This window comes from Pristiophorus japonicus, chromosome 3, assembly GCF_044704955.1.
Source record: "Pristiophorus japonicus isolate sPriJap1 chromosome 3, sPriJap1.hap1, whole genome shotgun sequence".
Taxonomy (NCBI): Eukaryota; Metazoa; Chordata; class Chondrichthyes; family Pristiophoridae; genus Pristiophorus; species Pristiophorus japonicus.
In genome coordinates this window covers 216,399,656-216,419,953 of record NC_091979.1, presented here as the reverse complement: position 1 = coordinate 216,419,953, position 20,298 = coordinate 216,399,656, and the positions used below count along the sequence as shown (strand labels likewise).

The 20,298-nt window shown below is 47.1% G+C and overlaps 1 protein-coding gene across 1 annotated transcript in view; it reads left to right on the top strand.

Moving 5' to 3' along the window:
* The window catches only part of ftcd (formimidoyltransferase cyclodeaminase), a 154,043-nt gene that overhangs the window by 16,711 nt on the left and 117,034 nt on the right, over positions 1-20,298 (top strand). Inside the window, exon 2 of the mRNA XM_070873887.1 lies at positions 4,612-4,740. Within this exon, the coding sequence (XP_070729988.1) occupies positions 4,612-4,740 (129 nt within the window). The remainder of the gene's footprint in view (positions 1-4,611; positions 4,741-20,298) is intronic.

Genomic DNA, 20,298 nt, shown 5'->3' with positions numbered 1-20,298 from the left:
GCGGGGAGGCTGCACTTAAGGGTAAGGTATCATCGCCCTTCAATCAGGTTTCCATCGGAGCCGTGATGTTGATGCCATCATCCACGATAAGCTCACGGATGGAAAGGCTTTGTTCGCAAGCGAATGGACGTTCTGGAGGGAGATGTGGAGAGGGTCGGTAATGGCTGCCCCACTGTCTGTGTCCACAGGATCAGCACTGAGGGGTGGTGAGTTAGAGGGGAGGAGATTGTCAAGATTAGCGTGCTGGGTGGGAAGGTTGGCGAGGGAGTAGGATTGGACAGTTGGGGTTGCTGCTCGTAAGGAGGCAGCGGCGAGTGCTTCGATGGGCAAGAGAGGCACAGAGGCACATACTACCATCTAAACTCCGTGCATTTTCTGAGCTGGTGCCTGGGAGTGTCAGATCGAGTGTCAGATCGAGTGATGGTGCCTCTTCTTCTCCTTCACTCTCCTCCTCCTCCACAACGTTGGGGACTGGCTGTGCTGCTGGCAGTTCTTGGGTATCGGAAAGGAAAAATGCACAAGGGTTGTGGTGAGGGGGGAAGCAGGATGTGTATCCTTGCACCATCAGCAGCTTGTAAGTGAGAAGAGATTGTAGGATGAGGGAGAAGTGGGATGTGAGAAGGACTAGGTATCAGCGAACCATCATCAGCAATGCTTTCAATCTCACCACAGCCTTAGTGTTGGCCCCTTCAATGATATCCAGCACTGTCTTCTCCAGCTCCGTGAGGTTCTGAAGTCAGGCTTCCCCTCTGCCCATCTGCTGCTGCTCACGGCGCTTGTGGTGCGACAGTGAGTGTGGTGCAATAGATTATGTGTCTGCCATGGTTGAATAGCTGACAGTGTGTGCAAGGTGTGAGATGTGGGTGTAAGTCTTCCGGCCGTGGTAAGTGTGTGAAGGTGAGGTGAAGTTATGATTGTGAGGTTTGATTCGTGATTGCTGGAGATTGTTGGTAGGTGAGTGATGGGGATGTGGTGCATTGAGCAGTGTGTGAGGTTAGTGGTGCAGTTGGTGGAATATGGCATTTGAATATGCATTCACTCACCTTGACCATTTGTGTGAGGTCATCAAACCTCTTGCGGCACTGGATCCAAGTCCTGGGGACAACACATGGCACTGACGACTTGTGCTATTTCCTCCCATTGTCTTCTGGGGTGCTGCCTGGAGGATCTCGTACCTCCCTGTGGGTAGACGACCTGATGTCTTCTGTACACCAGTGGGACCAAGGCCTCCAATGTCGCATCTGACAACCTCCTTTGCCCTCTCTCTTCCCTGTTGGGCCGTAGCTTCAGAGTGACAATACGGTGCGTCTGCAACAAAACACCTCCCCTTTAAATATTGCAGAGAGCTTAGGCAAAATGTTATTGGCCAGTAAACTGCACCCGATCTTGACCCCCTTGTTGAGCACTAAGCCAATCAGCAGCATGTTTAGTGCTGAGATCAGCACTCCAATCATTATAATGAGCAGGTAGCACGAATTTTGCATGCTGCCTGAACCACTTTGTACGGGCGCGAGCACATCACGCTTTGCGCTTCCCACCGGTTTTGAGCTTTATCCAATCTTACTCCCAAAAAGTCCAGGAAGGGACTATAGCTTAAATAGGAAGAAAATGATGTGCATGGAAAACAGAAGATCTAGGGGCCCTGATTGACAATAAAATTGAATCCATTGCAACAATGCTCAGTGACAGTGAGTAAAACAAATCAGATGTTGTGTGGAAATAGTGAGGTAATCCTATCATTTTGTAAATCATTGGTGCAATTGCACTTTAGAAAACTGTGTACAGCTCTGGTTGCCACAGTACAAAAAGGATATTGCAGCTATTGAAAGGATGCAGAATATATGGTTGAGGCCATGGAGGGATTGAATTATGTAAAACACGATTATGTAAAGTTGGCATGTTCTCACTGGAAAAGCGAAGGTGGAGCAGTGATAGGATTACTGTTCTTAGGATTCTAAAGGGACTGGATAATGTCGACCGCGACAAGCTGTTTCACCTTGTCCAGAACAATAGAACCAGGGGACACAGTCTGTGCTTGAAGGGGGTAAGTTTAGAATTCTTCTCCGGAAACAGTATTTCACTGAGGGAGTGGTTAATCTATGGAACACGATCCCTAGGAAGATGGTGGATGCAGATAGTATTGCCTTCTTGATTAAGAGCAACATCTCCACCGGCACCTGGGAATCCTTGGCCCAAGACTGCTCTAAGTGGAGGAAGAGCATCCGGGAGGGCGCTGAGCACCTCGAGTCTCGTCGCCGAGAGCATGCAGAAACCAAGCACAGACAGCGGAAGGAGCGTGCGGCAAACCAGACTCCCCACCCACCCTTTCCTTCAATGACTGTCTGTCCCACCTGTGACAGAGACTGTAATTCCCGTATTCGACTGTACAGTCACCTGAGAACTCACTTTTAGAGTAGAAGCAAGTCTTCCTCGATTTCAAGGGACTGCCTATGAGGATGATGAAGGGTGGATAAAGGGGAACCAGTGGATGTGGTGTATTTGGATTTCCAGAAGGCATTCGATAAGGTGCCACATAAGAGGTTACTGCACAAGATAAAAGTTCACGGGGTTGGGGGTAATATATTAGCATGGATAGCGGATAACTAACAGAAAACAGAGAGTCTGAATAAATGCGTCATTTTCTGATTGGCAAACAATGACTAGTGGGGTGCCGCAGGAATTGGTGCTGGGTCCTCAACTATTTCTAATCTATATTAATGACTGGATGAAGGGACCGAGTGTAATGTAGCCAAGTTTGCTGATGATACAAAGATAGATGGGAAAGCAAATTGTGAGGAGGACGCAAAAAATCTGCAAAGGGATATAGCCAGGCTAAGTGGGCAAACATTTTGCAGATGGAATATTATGTGGGAAAATGTGAGGTTATCCACTTTGGCAGAAAAAATAGAAAAGCATATTATAATTTAAATGGAGAAAAATTGCAAAGTGCTGCAGTACAGATGGACCTGGGCGTCCTTGTGCATGAAACACAAAAAGTTAGTACGCAGGTACAGCAAGTAATCAGGAAAGCAAATGGAATCTTGGCCTTTATTGCAAGGGGGATAGAGTATAAAAGCAGGGAAGTCCTGCTACAACTGTACAGGGTATTAGTAAGGCCACACCTTGAGTACTGCGTACAGTTTTGGTCTCTGTATTTAAGGAAGGATATATTTGCATTGGAGGCAGTTCAGAGAAGTTCACTAGTTTGATTCCGGAGATGAAGGGGTTGACTTATTGAAGATAGGTTGAGTAGGTTGAGCCTATACTCATTGGAGTTCAGAAGAATGAGAGGTGATCTTATCAAATCATATAAGATAATGAGGGGGCTCGACAAGGTGGATGCAGAGAGGATATTTCCATTCATGGGGGAACCTAAAACTAGGGGACATAGTCTCAGGGGTCACCCATTTAAAACTGAGATGAGGAGGAATTTCTTTTCTCAGAGGGTTGTAAATCTATGGAATTCTCTGCCCCAGAGAGCTGTGGAAGCTGGGTCATTGAATATATTTAAGGCGGAGATAGAGACAGATTTTTGAGCGATAATGGTGTAAAGGGTTATGGGGAGCGGGCAGGGAAGTGGAGCTGAGTCCATGATCAGATTAGCCAGGATCTTATTGAATGGCGGAGTAGGCTCAAGGGGCCAAATGGCTAACTCCTGCTCCTAGTTATTATGTTCTTATGTTCTTAATCAAGTGCAAATTAGATAGATTTCTTTCAGAAAATAATATTTTGGGATACAGTATATGAATAATATGAGACATGGCAGATGATGAGTGTAGCGTGCTCAGGAGAAGCAGGTGACTTTGGACCTATGGTTCCCAAAGCTCTCCACCACTGGGGCTTTCCTTGTTTCATGTCTGGCTCTGATTGATAGTAGACTCATTGATAGATTGGTTGCTGTCATTCGTCAACAACTCCCTTATTGTATCGTGCGACTACCAGGATGATCGAAGGAGAACTAGATCGACAGTGGTCTTTTTTCATCTAGTAATTTCTGTGTCCCAGTGGTCCAGTCCTCTGTCCTGATGTTGAATTTATTTTTTCCCCAGTGAAGGGTAATGATATTCCAAGATCGGAAAAGGCCATATGGTTTTGCCTTCAAGATTTGTTGATTTGATCAGGATAATTCCTGTACAACAATCTATTTAATAATGTTTTTTTTTAAAGTTTTGACCACAAACTGAAAGGAGGTTGAAGCAGCTTACAGACAAATTCCAGTCACAAGGTCGATGACCTGTAGCTGCTCTTTACTCTCTTTTTTGCTCCTTGATTTTCTCGCTTCCTCTCCTGGAGATGTGGACTCTTGCTGGAGTATTGTTTCATACCCCAGTACCCTGGCCATTCGTCATTTGCAAGCCTAGACAATGATTGCACGCAAGCTGTCCAACAGCTGTGGTTAAGCCAATCTACACACTCCAACAGGAGTCATAAGATAGCGATTAGGAGTGGGATGGTTGACTTTTACTCTCCCTAACTTGGAATATTGTGATTAATTGTACTGCTTTGGATTATTGTTTTCAATATGTTCATTGTTCTTTTCCAATTGTGCAGTTTTGGAAGATTAAGCGCTTTGGGCTGCTTTGATCTGAATTTGATGATTTTTGCTGTCAGGTGAACACCCCAGAATGGGCGCTTTGGACGTTTGTCCCTTCATCCCGGTCCGTAATGTTCGCATGGAGGAATGTGTGCAGTGCGCCAATGAGTTTGGGAAACGGCTTGCGGAAAAACTGGAAATACCCGGTGAGTACATTGGAGAAAAGCCAAACCGAACCGTAAGGATAAACTTTAGGATCCAGTAGGGGCAAGGGCTGGCTTACACAAACTGCTCTGTGTGTACTCCTGTGTGCTATGTTAAATCTGTATTTGCTCATGAGCTAACCCAATAGCCCTATATGTTTGTATATGTGCTGACCCTTGTGCATGAATCCCAAAAAGTTAGTTTGCAGGTGCAGCAGGTAATCAGGAAGGCGAATGGAATGTTGGCCTTCATTGCGAGAGGGATGGAGTACAAAAGCAGGGAGGTCCTGCTGCAACTGTATAGGGTATTGGTGAGGCTGCACCTGGAGTACAGCGTGCAGTTTTGGTCACCTTACTTAAGGAAGGATATACTAGCCTTGGAGGGGGTACAGAGATGATTCACTTGGCTGATTCCGGAGATAAGGGGGTTACCTTATGATGATAGATTGAGTAGACTGGGTCTTTACTCGTTGGAGTTCAGAAGGATGAGGGGTGATCTTATAGAAACATTTCAAATAATGAAAGGGATAGACAAGATAGAGGCAGAGAGGTTGTTTCCACTGATTGGGGAGACTAGAACTAGGTGGCACAGCCTCAAAATACAGGGGAGCCAATTTAAAACCGAGTTGAGAAGGAATTTCTTCTCCCAGAGGGTTGTGAATCTGTGGAATTCTCTACCCAGGGAAGCAGTTGAGGCTAGCTCATTGAATGTATTCAAATCACAGATAGATAGATTTTTAACCAATAAGGGAATTAAGGGTTATGGGGAGCGGGCGGGTAAGTGGAGCTGAGTCCACGGCCAGATCAGCCATGATCTTGTTGAATGGCGGAGCAGGCTCGAGGGGCTAGATGGCCTACTCCTGTTCCTAACTCTTATGTTCTTATGACCCATAGAAATGGGAGTAGGTCATTCAGTCCCTCAAATCTGTTTCGCTCTTCAATTAGATCATGGCTGATCTCTACCTCAACTCCATAGTCCTTGATACCCTTTCCTAACAAAAATCTATCAATCTCTCTTTTGATCATTTCAATTGTCCCAAACTCCACAGCCTTTAGTTGGGAGGTGGGGAAAATTCGACATTTTTACTAGCCTTTGCATGAAAGGGTGTTTCCTGATTTCCCTCCTAAATAGCCAATTCTAATTTTAAGGTTAAGCCCCCTTGTTCTGGATTCCTCCATCTGAGGAAATTGTTTCTCTCTATCTACTCTATCAAATCCCTTTATCATTTTAAATACCTCAATTAGATCACCCCTTAATCCTCTAAACACAAGGGAATACAAGCCTAGTCTATGTATCCTAGCCTCATAATTTAACTTTTTCATTCCCGGTATAATTCTGGTGCATCTGCGCTGCACTCCCTCCTGGGCCAATATATCCTTCCTGAGGTGCAGTACCCAGTACTCCAGATGGGGTCTGACCAACGCTCTATACAACTGCAACATAGCTTCCTCCCCTTTGTATTCGAGCCCCCTTGAGATTAAGGCCAACATTCCATTAACCATTTTGTATCATAAAATCATAGAAACTTACAGCACAGAAGGAAGCCATTTTGGCCCATCGTGTCCGCACCAGCCAACAAAGAACAAATCCAGCCTAATCCCTCTTTCCAGCTCTTGATCCATAGCATTGTAGTTTAGGGCACTTCAAGTGTGCATCCAAGTAATGTGCCTTTATTACCCTTTCAAGCAGTAAGTTGCAGACCCCCACCACCCTCTGGGTAAAGAGCGTTTCCCTCAAATCCCTGCTAAACCTTCTACTAATTACTTTAAATCTATGCCCCCTGGTTGTCCTACTGGCTTATTCTAACTTGTATGTCCCTTGACATCCAGGGGGTGCTAGGTTTGTTAGTCCTGCCCTTTTTCTTTAAGGAAACATACTTGCTCTGACCCCTCACGATCTCCTCCTTGAATGCCTCCCATTTCTCTGACACGGATTTACCTTCAAGTAGCTGTTTTGAGTCCACTATGACCAGATCACCTCTCAGCTTATCTAAATTGGCTTTTCCCCAATTGAGAACTTTTATTCATCGTCTATCTTTGTCCTTTTCTATGATTATCCTAAATCTAACTGAATTATGATCACTAGCACCTCCATGCTCTCCAACTGATACCTCTTCCACCCGTCCAGCTTAATTCCCTAAATCTAAGTCCAGAACCGCCCCCTTCCTTGTTGGGCTTGCTACATACTTGCTAAAAAAAGTTCTCCTAATTGCATTTTAGGAATTCCACACCTTCCATACCTTTCACACTAATTTTATCCCAGTAAATATTAGGGTAGTTGAAATCCCTTACTATTACTGACCTATAGTTTTTGCACTTCTCAGAAATTTGCCTACATATTTGCTCTTCTATCTCCCTCTGACTGTTTGAGGGTCTATAGTACACTCCCAGCAGTGTGATCAGCCCTTTTTTGTTCTTCAATTCATCCCATGTGGCCTCATTTGTGACCCCTCCTCCTCCTTTTTTACCCCCTCTCTATCCCGTCTGAAAACCCTGTAACTAGGAATGTTGAGCTGCCATACCTACCCTTTTTTCTGACATATCTCAGATGGGCTTTATTTTGGGTTTTTGTATTTCAATAGATCTAACATCCGTTCCTTCAAAATAGTCAGAAGAATATGTGAAATGTTTGAATGGCCCAGTGGCTTAATGTAATATGCAATCACAAATGTTGCTGTCTTTGATCAACCTTTATGCAGAGGGTTTTTGGAGCATGGAATTATTGGCCACAAAAAGTGATTGAAACAGAGGCCATTATATCTTTTAAGGGAAATTTGTACAAATCTTTGAAATGGAGTAAGATACATGGCGATGGGGAGAGAGTGGTCTACTAATTAGTTTTAAACTGCTCTTGCAAAGAACCAGAACAAACTTCATGGCTCATATGGCCTCCATCTGTGCTGTAAACGTCTGTGGTTCTCTTCCAGCCACAAGCTATAACGTTTTGTAAAGTTTGTATGATGGCATCTGGGTGAATGGTTTTCTGAGGCTGACCTCATTAAACCAAGTGTGGGGACTAACATTATGGTTTGCTTTTCTATCCACTTAAGCGATGATGTATAAAAATAATAATTGTTTTGTGGTGAGGTATCGGCTGCATAAAATCCTGTGGGTTTCAGTGACTTCACAAATCTTGAGCTACTGACCAAGTGTTGTGATTTTTATCTGTACCTGCTGATTTCTTCCAGCAAAACAGCAAGCTCCTTAGCTGGTCAATGTTTCACATTCAGTAAATTAATTGAATTCAAAAACAAAGAAGTGATACTAATCCTTTAAAAATCATTGGTTCGGCCTCAGCTGGAGTACTGTGTACAATTCCAGGCACCACACTGTAGGAAGGATGTCAAGGTCTTGGAGAGGACACTAAGGTTTACCAGGATGATACCAGGGATGAGGGCTTTCAATTATGTGAAGAGATTGGAGAAGCTGGAATTGATCTCCTTAGAGCAGAGAAGGTTAAGGGGAGACCTAATAGAGCTATTCAAAATTGAGGGGTTTTGATAAAGTAGGGAGAAACTTTCCTTTTGAAAGTGGGTCGGTAGCCAGAGATGATAGATTTGAAATAATTGGTGTAAGTGGTTTTGCCCTTGGTGGTTTCGAATCACCCCCCCCCCCCATCCCCCTTACAACAGTTCTAGACCCCTGTAATTATAGTAGTGCACAGAATACTCAGTTATAGACAGATCTTTCGGTCTCAACCGTCACAATGCTTTTATTCAAGTTAAAGCACACACCTGCTTCCAGTAAAACACACCCCGGTGGCATAAAGCAAACACAGTACAACACACAACACTGGCCCGTCTGAACAGGCCCCTATCGTGAAGTACCCACGACTAAAACACACCTGCTTGGCTCAATAGGGCACCACCGAATCTGTCCAACAGACTGTGCGTACGCCTATGATCCGCACAGAACCTCTCCACTAAACCCCTAAGGCTTGGTTGGTACACATGCCATCCCTTCACACTATGCGGTGGTCTAAAGGATGTTTGGGCTAGGATAATGCTCATCAGTTACCCCTTTGGCTTACTCGCTGCTTTGCCCAATCAGGCATATCTTCTGGTTCTGTACCAATCTGTGGTTTCCAAGTCCAGTCTCAAGGTCAGCTTCCCAGTCGAAATAGCGAGGCTCTCTTTGCTCGTAGATGATGGTCTCATCTCTCCATCCCAGACGGAGTGCTCGGTCCTTGAATGCGTTGAACGAAGCAAGCGGGGAGAGAGAGAGCTATGGCAGCAAACTGCCTACTCTTATACCCGAAAAATGCTTGCTGAATCCTCGCATCAAAAACCAGTCCTTCGCCTGAGGCAGTCCAACTAAAGAGCAATGACTCACATCTTCAGCCTGTGCCTTTGTTACCGGGCTCTTCCTGGGGATAAAGGCTCCAACAAGTCTGGGTGGCCAAATAGCTTTCTTTGTCCTGAGGTTCCCGTGCTCCGGGGCTCTCAGTTATTTCGATGGCTTGAGCACTGACCAGTTTAACTGATCTCTCATTGATAGGTTCCCATTACATGACAAAAGGCTCCTCCATCTGTTTTCAGCCATCCTAGACTATCCCCGCCCATCTGATGTGTATTCCTGTGGAACATGCCTGGGCCTGTCCGAGTCATGCTGTCAGCTCTTCTGAAATATGAAAAAGCAATGTCCAAAACTTAAAGTCCAAAATCCTGAAGTCTGCATCGATGTTTATGCCGATGCTTTCAGTTCCCCCTTTGATATTTCAAGAATCCCTCTGGAATATCAAACGTCCGCTGGTGAAAAGACATCATGGCCTCCAACTAACCTTATATACTTTACTTTTAAACACCCGAATACATCCCTTAAAATACAACACGAAACACATTCGTACAACATATTTACAGAAAAAAACATTCAGGTTCAAACTTTAAGCAAGGCCTCCCACCGACTTCGGAGTGCCTTGCTTCGTCTTTTGCAAGACAGCCGCAACAAATCCATTACAATGAGAAACTGTATAATTACAAGAGTATGCGAGCAAATCCGGATCCAGGGAGGAACTTCTACATTCAAACCAATGTCCCACCAGGGCGGGGTATTTATCCCTTTAATTTCCCCCACTATGTTACATAAGAACATAAGAAATAGGAACAGGAGTAGGCCATATGGCTCCTCGAGCCTGCTCCGCCATTCAATAAGATCATGGCTGATCGGATCATGGACTCAGCTCCATTTCCCCGCCCGCTCCCCATAACCCCTTATCCCCTTATCGCTCAAGAAACTGTCTATTTCTGTCTTAAATTTATTCAATGTCCCAACTTCCACAGCTCTCCGAGGCAGCAACTTCCACAGATTTACAACCCTCTGAGAGAAGAAATTCCTCCTTATCTCTGTTTTAAATGGGTAGCCCCTTATTCAAAGATCATGCCCTCTAGTTCTAGTCTCCCCATCAGTGGAAACATCCTCTCTGCATCCACCTTGTCAAGCCCCCTCATAATTTTATACGTTTCGATAAGATCACCTCTCATTCTTCTGAACTCCAATGAGGCCCAACCTACTCAACCCCCCACATCCCCGGATCAACCTAGTGAATCTTCTCTGAACTGCCTCCAAAGCAACTATATCCTTTCGTAAATATGGAAACCAAAACTGCACGCACACAGTATTCCAGTTATGGCCTCACCAATACCTTGTATAGTTGTAGCAAGACTTCCCTGCTTTTATACTCCATCCCCTTTGCAATAAAGGCCAAGATACCATTGGCTTTCCTGATCACTTGCTATACCTGCAGACTATCCTTTTGTGTTTCATGCACAAATACCCCCAGATCCCACTGTACTGCGGCACTTTGCAATCTTTCTCCATTTAAATAATAACTTGCTCTTTGATTTTTTCTGTCAAAGTGCATGACCTCACACTTTCCAACATTATACTCCATCTGCCAAATTTTTGCCCACTCACTTCGCCTGTCTATGTCCTTTTGCAGATTTTTTTGTGTCCTCCTCACACATTGCTTTTCCTCCCATCTTTGTATCGTCAGCAAACTTGGCTACGTTACACTCAGTCCCTTCTTCCAAGTCGTCAAGATTATAAATAGTTGGGGTCCCAGCACTGATCCCTGCGGCAACCCACTAGTTACTGGTTGCCAACCAAAGAATGAACCATTTATCCTGGCTCTCTGTTTTCTGTTAGTTAGCCAATCCTCTATCCATGCTAATATATTACCCCCAACCCCGTGAACTTTTATCTTATGCAGTAACTTTTTATGTGGCATCTTGTCAAATGCTTTCTGGAAGTCCAAATACACCACATCCACTGGTTCCTCTTTATCCACCCTGCTCGTTACATCCTCAAAGAATTCCAGAAAATTTGTCAAACATGACTTCCCCTTCATATATCCATGCTGACTCTGCCTGACTGAATTTTGCTTTTCCAAATGTCCTGCTACTGCTTCTTTAATAATGGACGCCAACATTTTCCCAACCACAGATGTTAGGCTAACTGGTCTATAGTTTCCTGCTTTTTGTCTGCTTTTTTTAAATAGGGGCATTATATTTGCAGTTTTCCAATCTGCTGGGACCTCCCCAGAATACAGGGAATTTTGGTAAATTACAACCAATGCATCCACTATCCCTGCCATTACTTCTCTTAAGACCCTAGGAAGCAAGCCATCAGGTCCAGGGGATTTATCTGCCTTTAGTCCCATTATCTTACTGAGTACCACCTCCTTAGCGTTCTGGTTTGTCTGTTCCAATGTAAAATAATGTTTCTGCGAGAGCTCGATGGCTTTTATTAACGTTGTGAGGTGTTTGGGCAGAAAAGGAACCTGTGTGATGTACTGCTGCAGATTATATTTGTGTCACTTGAACTTCGGTGTGGGGTTTGGAACAGAAAATCATGTCGGTGGCCGGACACCAAGTGTCGCAGTGCACCCGGTACTGGTCCATGCTCGTCGTGACGCAGTACGTACCGTTGCCCGCATATGCTACCTGAGGTGGAACGTGGCTCTGGGCCATCACCTCCAAGGTGCAATTAATATGCTCCGCACTCTCTGATTCAAACCCGCACTCTGGCCGATCGAACGCGTTCAAGTGCTGGGGACACAATGTGACGTGTGCCCCCCTCCTCTGGTACCTCTTGAGGTCAGTGCTGGTCATGGCATGCTGTCACTTTATTACAAACGGTGGGGCCCCATGATATCGCACGTGCACCCCCTCCCGTAAGACGCCAATGTTTTCCACTCAGAGAGTTGTTAACCTGTGGAATTCCCTGCCGCAGAGAGTTGTTGATGCCAGTTCATTGTATATATTCAAGAGGGAGTTAGATATGGCCCTTGCGGCTAAAGGGATCAAGGGGTATGGAGAGAAAGCAGGAACGAGGTACTGAAGGAATGATCAGCCATGATCTTATTGAATGGTGGTGCAGGCTCAAAGGGCCGGATGGCCTACTCCTGCACCTATTTTCTATGTTTCTATGTAAACGGAGCTGGCATGGACTCATCGAATTACTGTACGGGCTAAGCACCGCGAGGTGCTGGTTGCTGACCCACGATGGGACGTGACTTTGCTGGAGGTCCTCCAAATTATTACATTCTTCGCCAAGCAACCAGACACCATACAACACGCACACTTCATTTATGGCTGCCTGTGCCGAGGCATTCCTGTCCTCCTGAATCAATTCATTAACCATTTTAGTATATGTCTCCAGCTCCGCGATGACCTTTTTTAAATGAATAGTCATCGCCTGGTCCTCCTTTAGCTCCGTTCCCTTCCCCCAGGATCTTCCGCAGTTGGTCCTTTAAACCGCTAGCCTGCATCTGCAGCTGCACATCGTCCATACTATTGACGAGGGATGTACTCACAAATTTATGTGTGTATGTGAGGGTCGGAGCAGATCTGCCCAGCAGGTGTGTCGATTGCCTTTTCGCGGCAATGGCAGGAAGCCGGAGTTGGGATCCCATGATCTGTCGGTACGTATTATTCCCCAGTCGTTCTCAGTCCGCTGTCTGGTTCCCCGTGTCCTGACTCAATTTCCTGAGCCACCACCACCATCCCAGGGGAATGAGTCCCTTGCACTTCAAGCATACGCGCTTGCCCTCGGTCACCCCAACCCGGGTGGCTGTGACCTTCAGTCTGGGACACGGTATGGAAGCCTCCCTGTATGTGAACCCGGCGTGGCTGGAGTATTTCGTCAAATTCAACCCCAGCCATCCTGGCCACCTTCCCTCGTGGAAGTAGGCTGCCATCCCGTCCGTGTCCCCTGTCCTACCCCCCTGTGTCACGGTGGGTCCGTTCCCCCCCAGTACATCCGTAGAGGATGGACAACTCGGTGTCCCCCCTCCTGCTGTACCCTGTTCCGGCCAACATCCAAACCAGGCTCATAGAAACATAGAAACATAGAAAATAGGTGCAGGAGTAGGCCATTCGGCCCTTCGAGCCTACACCACCATTCAATAAGATCATGGCTGATCATTCCCTCAGTACCCTTTTCCTGCTTTCTCTTCATACCCCTTGATCCCCTTAGCCATAAGGGCCATATCTAACTCCCTCTTGAATATATCCAATGAACTGTCATCAACAACTCTCTGTGGCAGGGAATTCCACAGGTTAACAACTCTCTGAGTGAAGAAGTTTCTCCTCATCTCAGTCCTAAACGGCCTGCCCCTTATCCTAAGACTGTGCCCCCCGGTTCTGGACATCCCCAACATCGGGAACATTGTTCCCGCATCTAACCTGTCCCGTCCCGTCAGAATCTTACATGTTTCTATGAGATCCCCTCTCATCCTTCTAAACTCCAATGTATAAAGGCCCAGATTATCCAGTCTGTCATTTAACTCACAATACTGTACATAACTGTATCTTACCATGCTATACATGACTGTAACTAGAGATGATCTGTAACCACAAGTTTACCTTACCACCAGGGGTGCACTTGCAGGAGACATTGGATACCTGTCCCAGACAGGTATATAAAGACAGGTCTCAGGCAAGTGTGGCATTCGAGAGCGTGTAATAAAGGTGCAGATCCTGAGTAACCTTGACTTCAGCATGTGCCTTGTGTGAGTCTGTACTGCAGGGACAGGACTTTACAGTGGCAACGAGTTACAGGATTACAGAATCCACAGAATGGCGACCAATGGCTCAGATGAAAAATACAATGCTGGAGATAATTTGGAGGACTTTTTAGAAAGGCTCCAGCAAAGCTTTGTAACCAAAAACTGGTTGGGCGACGATAAGGCAGACAAGAGAAGAGCCCACCTCTTGACCAGCTGTGGCTCGAAAACATACGCCTTAATGAAGGATTTGCTAGCACCCGAGAAACCAGCAAGCAAGTCGTTTGAAGAGTTGAGCACACTGGTAAGAGACCATCTGAAGCCAGCGGGCAGCCTACACATGGCCAGACACAGGTTCCAGAACTACAGACACTGTGTGGGCCAGAGCATACCTAACCTAGTGGCGGAACTTCGGAGGTTGGCTAGCTGATGTGAGTTCTCCGATGAACAAAGGAGAGAAGTACTGAGAGACTTTTTTTATTGAAGGAATAGGCCACGCAGGCATATTCCGAAAGCTCATAGAGACCAAGAACTTGACCCTAGAGGCAGCAGCACTGGTCGCACCGACATTTTTGGCAGGAGAAGAAGAAACGAGGTTGATCTATACTATGGGATTACAGAATCCACAGAATGGCGACCAATAGCTCAGATGAAAAATATAATGCTGGAGATAATTGGGAGGACTTTATAGAAAGGCTCCAGCAAAGCTTTGTAACCAAAAACTGGTTAGGGGACGATAAGGCAGACAAGAGAAGAGCCCATCTCTTGACCAGCTGTGGCTCGAAAACATACGCCTTAATGAAGGATTTGCTGGCACCCGAGAAACCAGAGACCACGAGCTTGACCCTAGAGGCAGCAGCACTGGTTGCACCGACATTCCTGGCAGGAGAAGAAGAAACGAGGTTGATCTATACTGCGGGTACGACAACTAACGAAACATTGGAACAAGGGGTTCACAGCGCGAAACAAGCTGCTACCCCCACACACAGACAAAGACAGGAGAGCAGGACCTCAACAGCAGGCAGTGGCGCCAGAAGCCACCAAGGGCCACATGAACGGCCGTTCACACCTCATCAACCCACAATGCGAGCAATCAACTACAAACTGAGAGAAGCTCAAGAGAGATCAGCCAGACGTAGCTCATCCTTTGTAAACAATGGAAGCGGTCTGTGCTGGAGATGTGGGGGAAGGCACTCATCAAGGAGGTGTCGATTTCAGCATGCTGTTTGCAGAAACCGTGACTATACATGGCATCTGGCCCGCATGTGCAGAAAAATGGCAGCTCGGCTGGTATACGAATTGGAAGGGTAGGAAAGTGGACCAGAAGACGGTGGGGATAGTATCCGGGACACCGAGGTACAGTAGGTCAACACGATCAATGGCCACTGCTCTTACAACAAAACGCCTCCAATAATGATGAGGGTCCTACTCAATGGGATACCCGTCAACATGGAGCTGGACACGGGAGTGAGTCAACCTCTCATGAGCGCTAAACAATTTGAACAGCTGTGGCCGCACAAAAGAGACAGACCAAAACTCACAAGGGTCGACACCAAACTAAGGACCTATACCAAAGAAATCGTCCCAGTCCTTGGCAGCGCCATGCTCTCAGTTACACACAAAGGGACAGTGGATTGTCCCCGGAGATCTCCCAGCACTGCTGGGGACTTGCTGGCTGGCAAACCTAAACTGGAAATGGGATGATGTTCACACCATGTCGTCAGAGGAACGGACCTCCTGCTCAACAGTTCTAAGTCGATTTGAACATCTCTTTCAGCCAGGTGTGGACACCTTCAAAGGGGCTAAAGTCGAAATCTACATCACACAGGATGCTAGTCCGGTCCATCACAAGGCTAGAGCTGTGCCCTACGTGATGAGGAAAAAGATTGAACATGAACTGGGCAAGCTTCTGCGGGAAGTCTTTATCTCACCCATGGAATTTAGCGACTGGGCAAGTCCCATCATCCCAGTCATGAAGCCTGATGGATCTGTACGAATCTGTGGGGATTACAAATCTACCATAAACAGAATCTCCCAACAGGACCAATATCCGCTCCCAGAGCGGAGGACCTATTTGCCACATTGGCTGGAGGAAAACTTTTCTCAACTAGATCTCACATCTGCATATATGACGCAAGAACTGACCGACGAGTCTAAGCTACTCACCACCATCAACACACATCGAGGCCTTTTTATGTACAATCGATGCCCATTCGGCATCAGGTCAGCAGCTGCTATATTCCAGCGCAACATGGAGAGTCTGCTCAAGTCCATCCCGGGGACGGTTGTATTTCAAGACGACATACTTATCACGGGCAGGGACACCGACTCCCATCTCCGCAATTTGGAGGAAGTACTAAAGCGGTTAGATCGGGTAGGCCGAAAATGTAAGAAATCCAAGTACCTGTTTCTCGCGCCCGAGGTTGAATTTTTGGGCAGAAGGATTGCCGCTGATGGAATCCGCCCAACAGAGTCCAAAATAGAAGCAATTCACCTGGCACCCAGGCCCCGGTATGTCTCGGAACTGCGCGCCTTTCTCGGGCTACTCAATTACTTTGGTAACTTTATGCAGAACTTAAGCACGCTGCTGGAGCCTCTCCACATGCTACTCAGAAAGGGGTGCGATTGGTTTTGGGGGGACGCCCAGGAACGCGCCTTCAATAAGGCACGCAACCTTCTATAAGGCACGCAACCTTCTATGTTCCAACAGTATTTTGGCTTTCTTTGATCCGGGTAAAAAGCTAGTTCTTACATGTGATGCGTCAGCGTACGGGGTCGGGTGCGTTTTATAACACGTCAATGGGGCGGGTAAATTACAACCCATAGCTTATGCCTCCAGGTCACTTTCGCGGGCGGAGCATGGGTACGGAATGGTGGAGAAGCAGGTGCTCGCGTGCGTGTACGGTGTCAAAAAGATGCACCAATACCTTTTCGGGGACAAGTTCGCGTTGAAAACCGACCATAAGCCCCTCACGTCCCTACTATCCGAGAGCAAGGCAATAAACGGCAACGCTTCGGCACGCATTCAACGGTGGGCACTCATGCTGGTGTCTTACGACTACAGCATCAGGCACAGACAACTGTGCTGACGCGCTTAGCAGGCTACCCCTGGTGACCACGGATGGGTCTGATGAACAGGACTGTGAGATAGTCATGGCAATCAATACCTTTGAGTCCACAGGTTCGCCCATGACGGCTTGCCAAATCAGAGCCTGGACGACCAGAGACCCCACGTTATCCCTAGTAAAAAGATGTGTCTTAACTGGTGATTGGGCAGAGGCTCGCGATGCCTGCCCCGAGGAGATCAAACCTTTCCATAGGCGCATGCATGAGCTGTCACTACAAGCAGACTGCCTGATGTGGGGCAGTCGAGTAGTTATGCCTCTGCGAGGCAGAGAGGCATTTGTCCGGGAGCTCCACCGCGAGCACCCGGGGATCATTCTCATGAAGGCCATAGCCAGATCCCACGTCTGGTGGCCTGGCATTGACGGGGACTTGGAGCTCTGCGTCCGAAGGTGCACCATTTGTGCCCAACTCCGTAATGCCCCCATGGAGGCCCCCCTGAGCCCCTGGCCCACCAAACCGTGGTCGCGGGTGCACATAGACAATTCGGGCCCATTCATGGGCGAAATGTTCCTCGTAGTTGTAGATGAATTTTCAAAGTGGATCGAATGCACCATTTTAAACTCGAGCACCACCTACACCACTGTGGAGAGTCTTGGAACTATGTTTGCAACGCATGGAATTCCTGACTTATTGGTCAGTGATAATGGTCCGTGCTTCACCAGCGCAGAATTCCAAGATTTTATAAGTGACCACGGCATAAATCACGCTAAGGCAGCACCGTTCAAGCCGGCCTCCAACGGCCAGGCAGAGCGAGCAGTGCAAATCATTAAACAAGACATGCTCAAAATCCAAGGTCCTACGCTGCAGGGCCGCCTGTCGCGACTGCTGCTGGCATACAGATCTCGTCCGCATTCATTGACTGAAGTTCCCTCCGCGCAACTATTGATGAAACGGACCTTAAAGACAAGGCTCTCATTAATCCTCCCAGACATGCATGAAATCGTTGAGGCAAAGCGCCGTAAGCTAACTGAGTACCATGACCGAAATTCGAGAGGGAGGTGGAATGAGATAGGCGACAAAGTGTTTGTGCTAAACTATGGCAGGGGTCCCAAATGGCTTGCAGGGACAGTAACAGGCAAGGAAGGAAACAGGCTACTGGTGGTACAAATGGACAATGGCCAAACCTGCCGGAGGCATATAGACCAAGTCAAAAGTAGATTTACCAACAACACTGCTGAACCAGAGGCAGACTACAATGTGGAACTCACACCACACCTGGTGGACAGACAGAGGAAACAACCTGAGGAAAGGGCAGTCCCAACAGACAGCCCAGGCGAGACACCAACAATCATACTGAACGAAACAGACAGCCCAGGCGAGATACCAGCAATCACACCGAAAGAAAAACAGGCACCAAGGCAAACAACTGAACCACAACTAAGACGCTCCACGCGAGAGCGTAGACCACCTGAGAGACTGAACCTATAAAGACAATAAGAGCTTGGGGGAAGATGATGTCATGTATCTCACACTACTGTACATAACTGTATCTTACCATGCTATACATGACTGTAACTAGAGATGACTTGTAACCACAAGCTTACCTTACCATCAGGGGTGCACTTGCAGGAGACACTGGACACCAGGTATATAAAGATAGGTCTCAGGCAAGTGTGGCATTCGAGAGCTGTGTAATAAAGGTGCAGGTCCTGAGTGACCTTGACTTCAGCATGTGCCTCGTGTGAGTCTACTGCAGGAACAGGACTTTACACAGTCATATGTCAGTCCAGCCATCCCGGGAATCAGTCTAGTGAACCTTCACAGCACTCCCTCTGTCATGTATGTAACCAGCATACTACTGTAACCCTTATACAATTGTAACCGTCATGTAACCACTACATACTGTACATACTTACTAGAAATGCGCACCTTGACCACAGGGGCTGTACTTGTGGGAGACACTCCTTACCTGGAGATTCAGGTATATAAGGGGAGGTCCCTCGCAGGCCCAGCACTCCTTGGTCCAGGCAATAAAGGTGAAGGTCACAGAGTGATTGTGTCTGCAGTACGTGCCTCGTGTGATTATGTTTAAGAGTTAAGAACTCAACACCCTCAATAGCAAGAATGTCCTTCCTCAGATTAGGAGACCAAAACTGAACACAATATTCTAGGTGAGGCCTCACCAAGGCCCTGTACAACTGCAGTAAGACCTCCCTGTTCCTATTCTCAAATTCCCTAGCTATGAAGGTCAACATATCATTTGCCTTCTTCACCATCTGCTGTACCTGTATACCAACTTTCAATGAATGAGGAACCATGACACCCAGGTCTCGTTGCACCTCCCCTTTTCCTAATCTGCCGCCATTCAGATAATATTCTGTCTTTGCGTTTTTGCCGCAAAAGTGGGTAACCTCACATTTATCCACATTATACTGCATCTGCCATGCATTTGCCCACTCACCTAACCTGTCCAAGTCACCCTGCATCCTCTTCGCATCCCCCTCACAGCTCACACCATCCAGTTTAGTGTCATCTGCAAACTTGGAGATATTACACTCAATTCCTTTATCTAAATCATTGATGTATATTGTAAAGAGCTGGGGTCCCAGCACTGAGCCCTGCGGCACTCCACTAGTCACTGCCTGCCATTCTGAAAAGGACCCGTTTATCCCGACTCTCTGCTTCCTGTCTGCCAACCAATTCTCTATCCACGTCAGTATCAAGGCTGTCTCCATTCCGTCCTCGGCTTCCTGCAAGACAAAACTAACAAGCACCTTGCTGTGAGAGGGTCTACCTCCACAGGTCTGGCTTCATTACAACTAACCAAAACACTTTAAAAGAAAACTATGTACAACACCACCCGTGCTGCCGGGTGACCCCGCTAGGGTGCCTCTTGTCTGGTCCTTTTACAGCTCCTGGTCAGCGCAAAGGAGGCGTCCACGGAGCCCTTGGCCGTGGGAGCCTGTTGCTCCTTCTTACAGCCCCCACCACAGGGTCCTCGCTGTCCCAAACTATGGGAAGAAGACCCGCGTCCACCATGCTGTTTACTGCACCTTGGTGTTTCTTTCCTTTCCTTTCCTTACCCTTTCCCCCGGGTTAAACAACTTACACTGGTTCACGTGGAACCACTGTGTATGCCTTGGAAGTTTAACCATGGGGCTTGCCTTATCCACGATACTGTAAGGTCCCATATACAATGGCGCAACCGTCCCTAAGTGAGCGTAGTTTTGGACAATCACTTGGTCCATTACCTTCCACTCGTGCGTTCTCTGGGGCTTGAGCAGCAACAGATTACTCCTGTGCTGCTTCCCCATGTTACTGGCTGCCTGCCAATGAATCTGCTTCAACCTCTCATACAGATTCTTGACAAACCTATCCCGGTTTACTTCTCTCACTTGACCTTCGGTGAGAACCGGTGCCAGAACATGGGTGGGCCTGCACATGACCCTCCTGGTCATGAGTTCATGCAGGGAGTACCCTGTGCTCCTGGA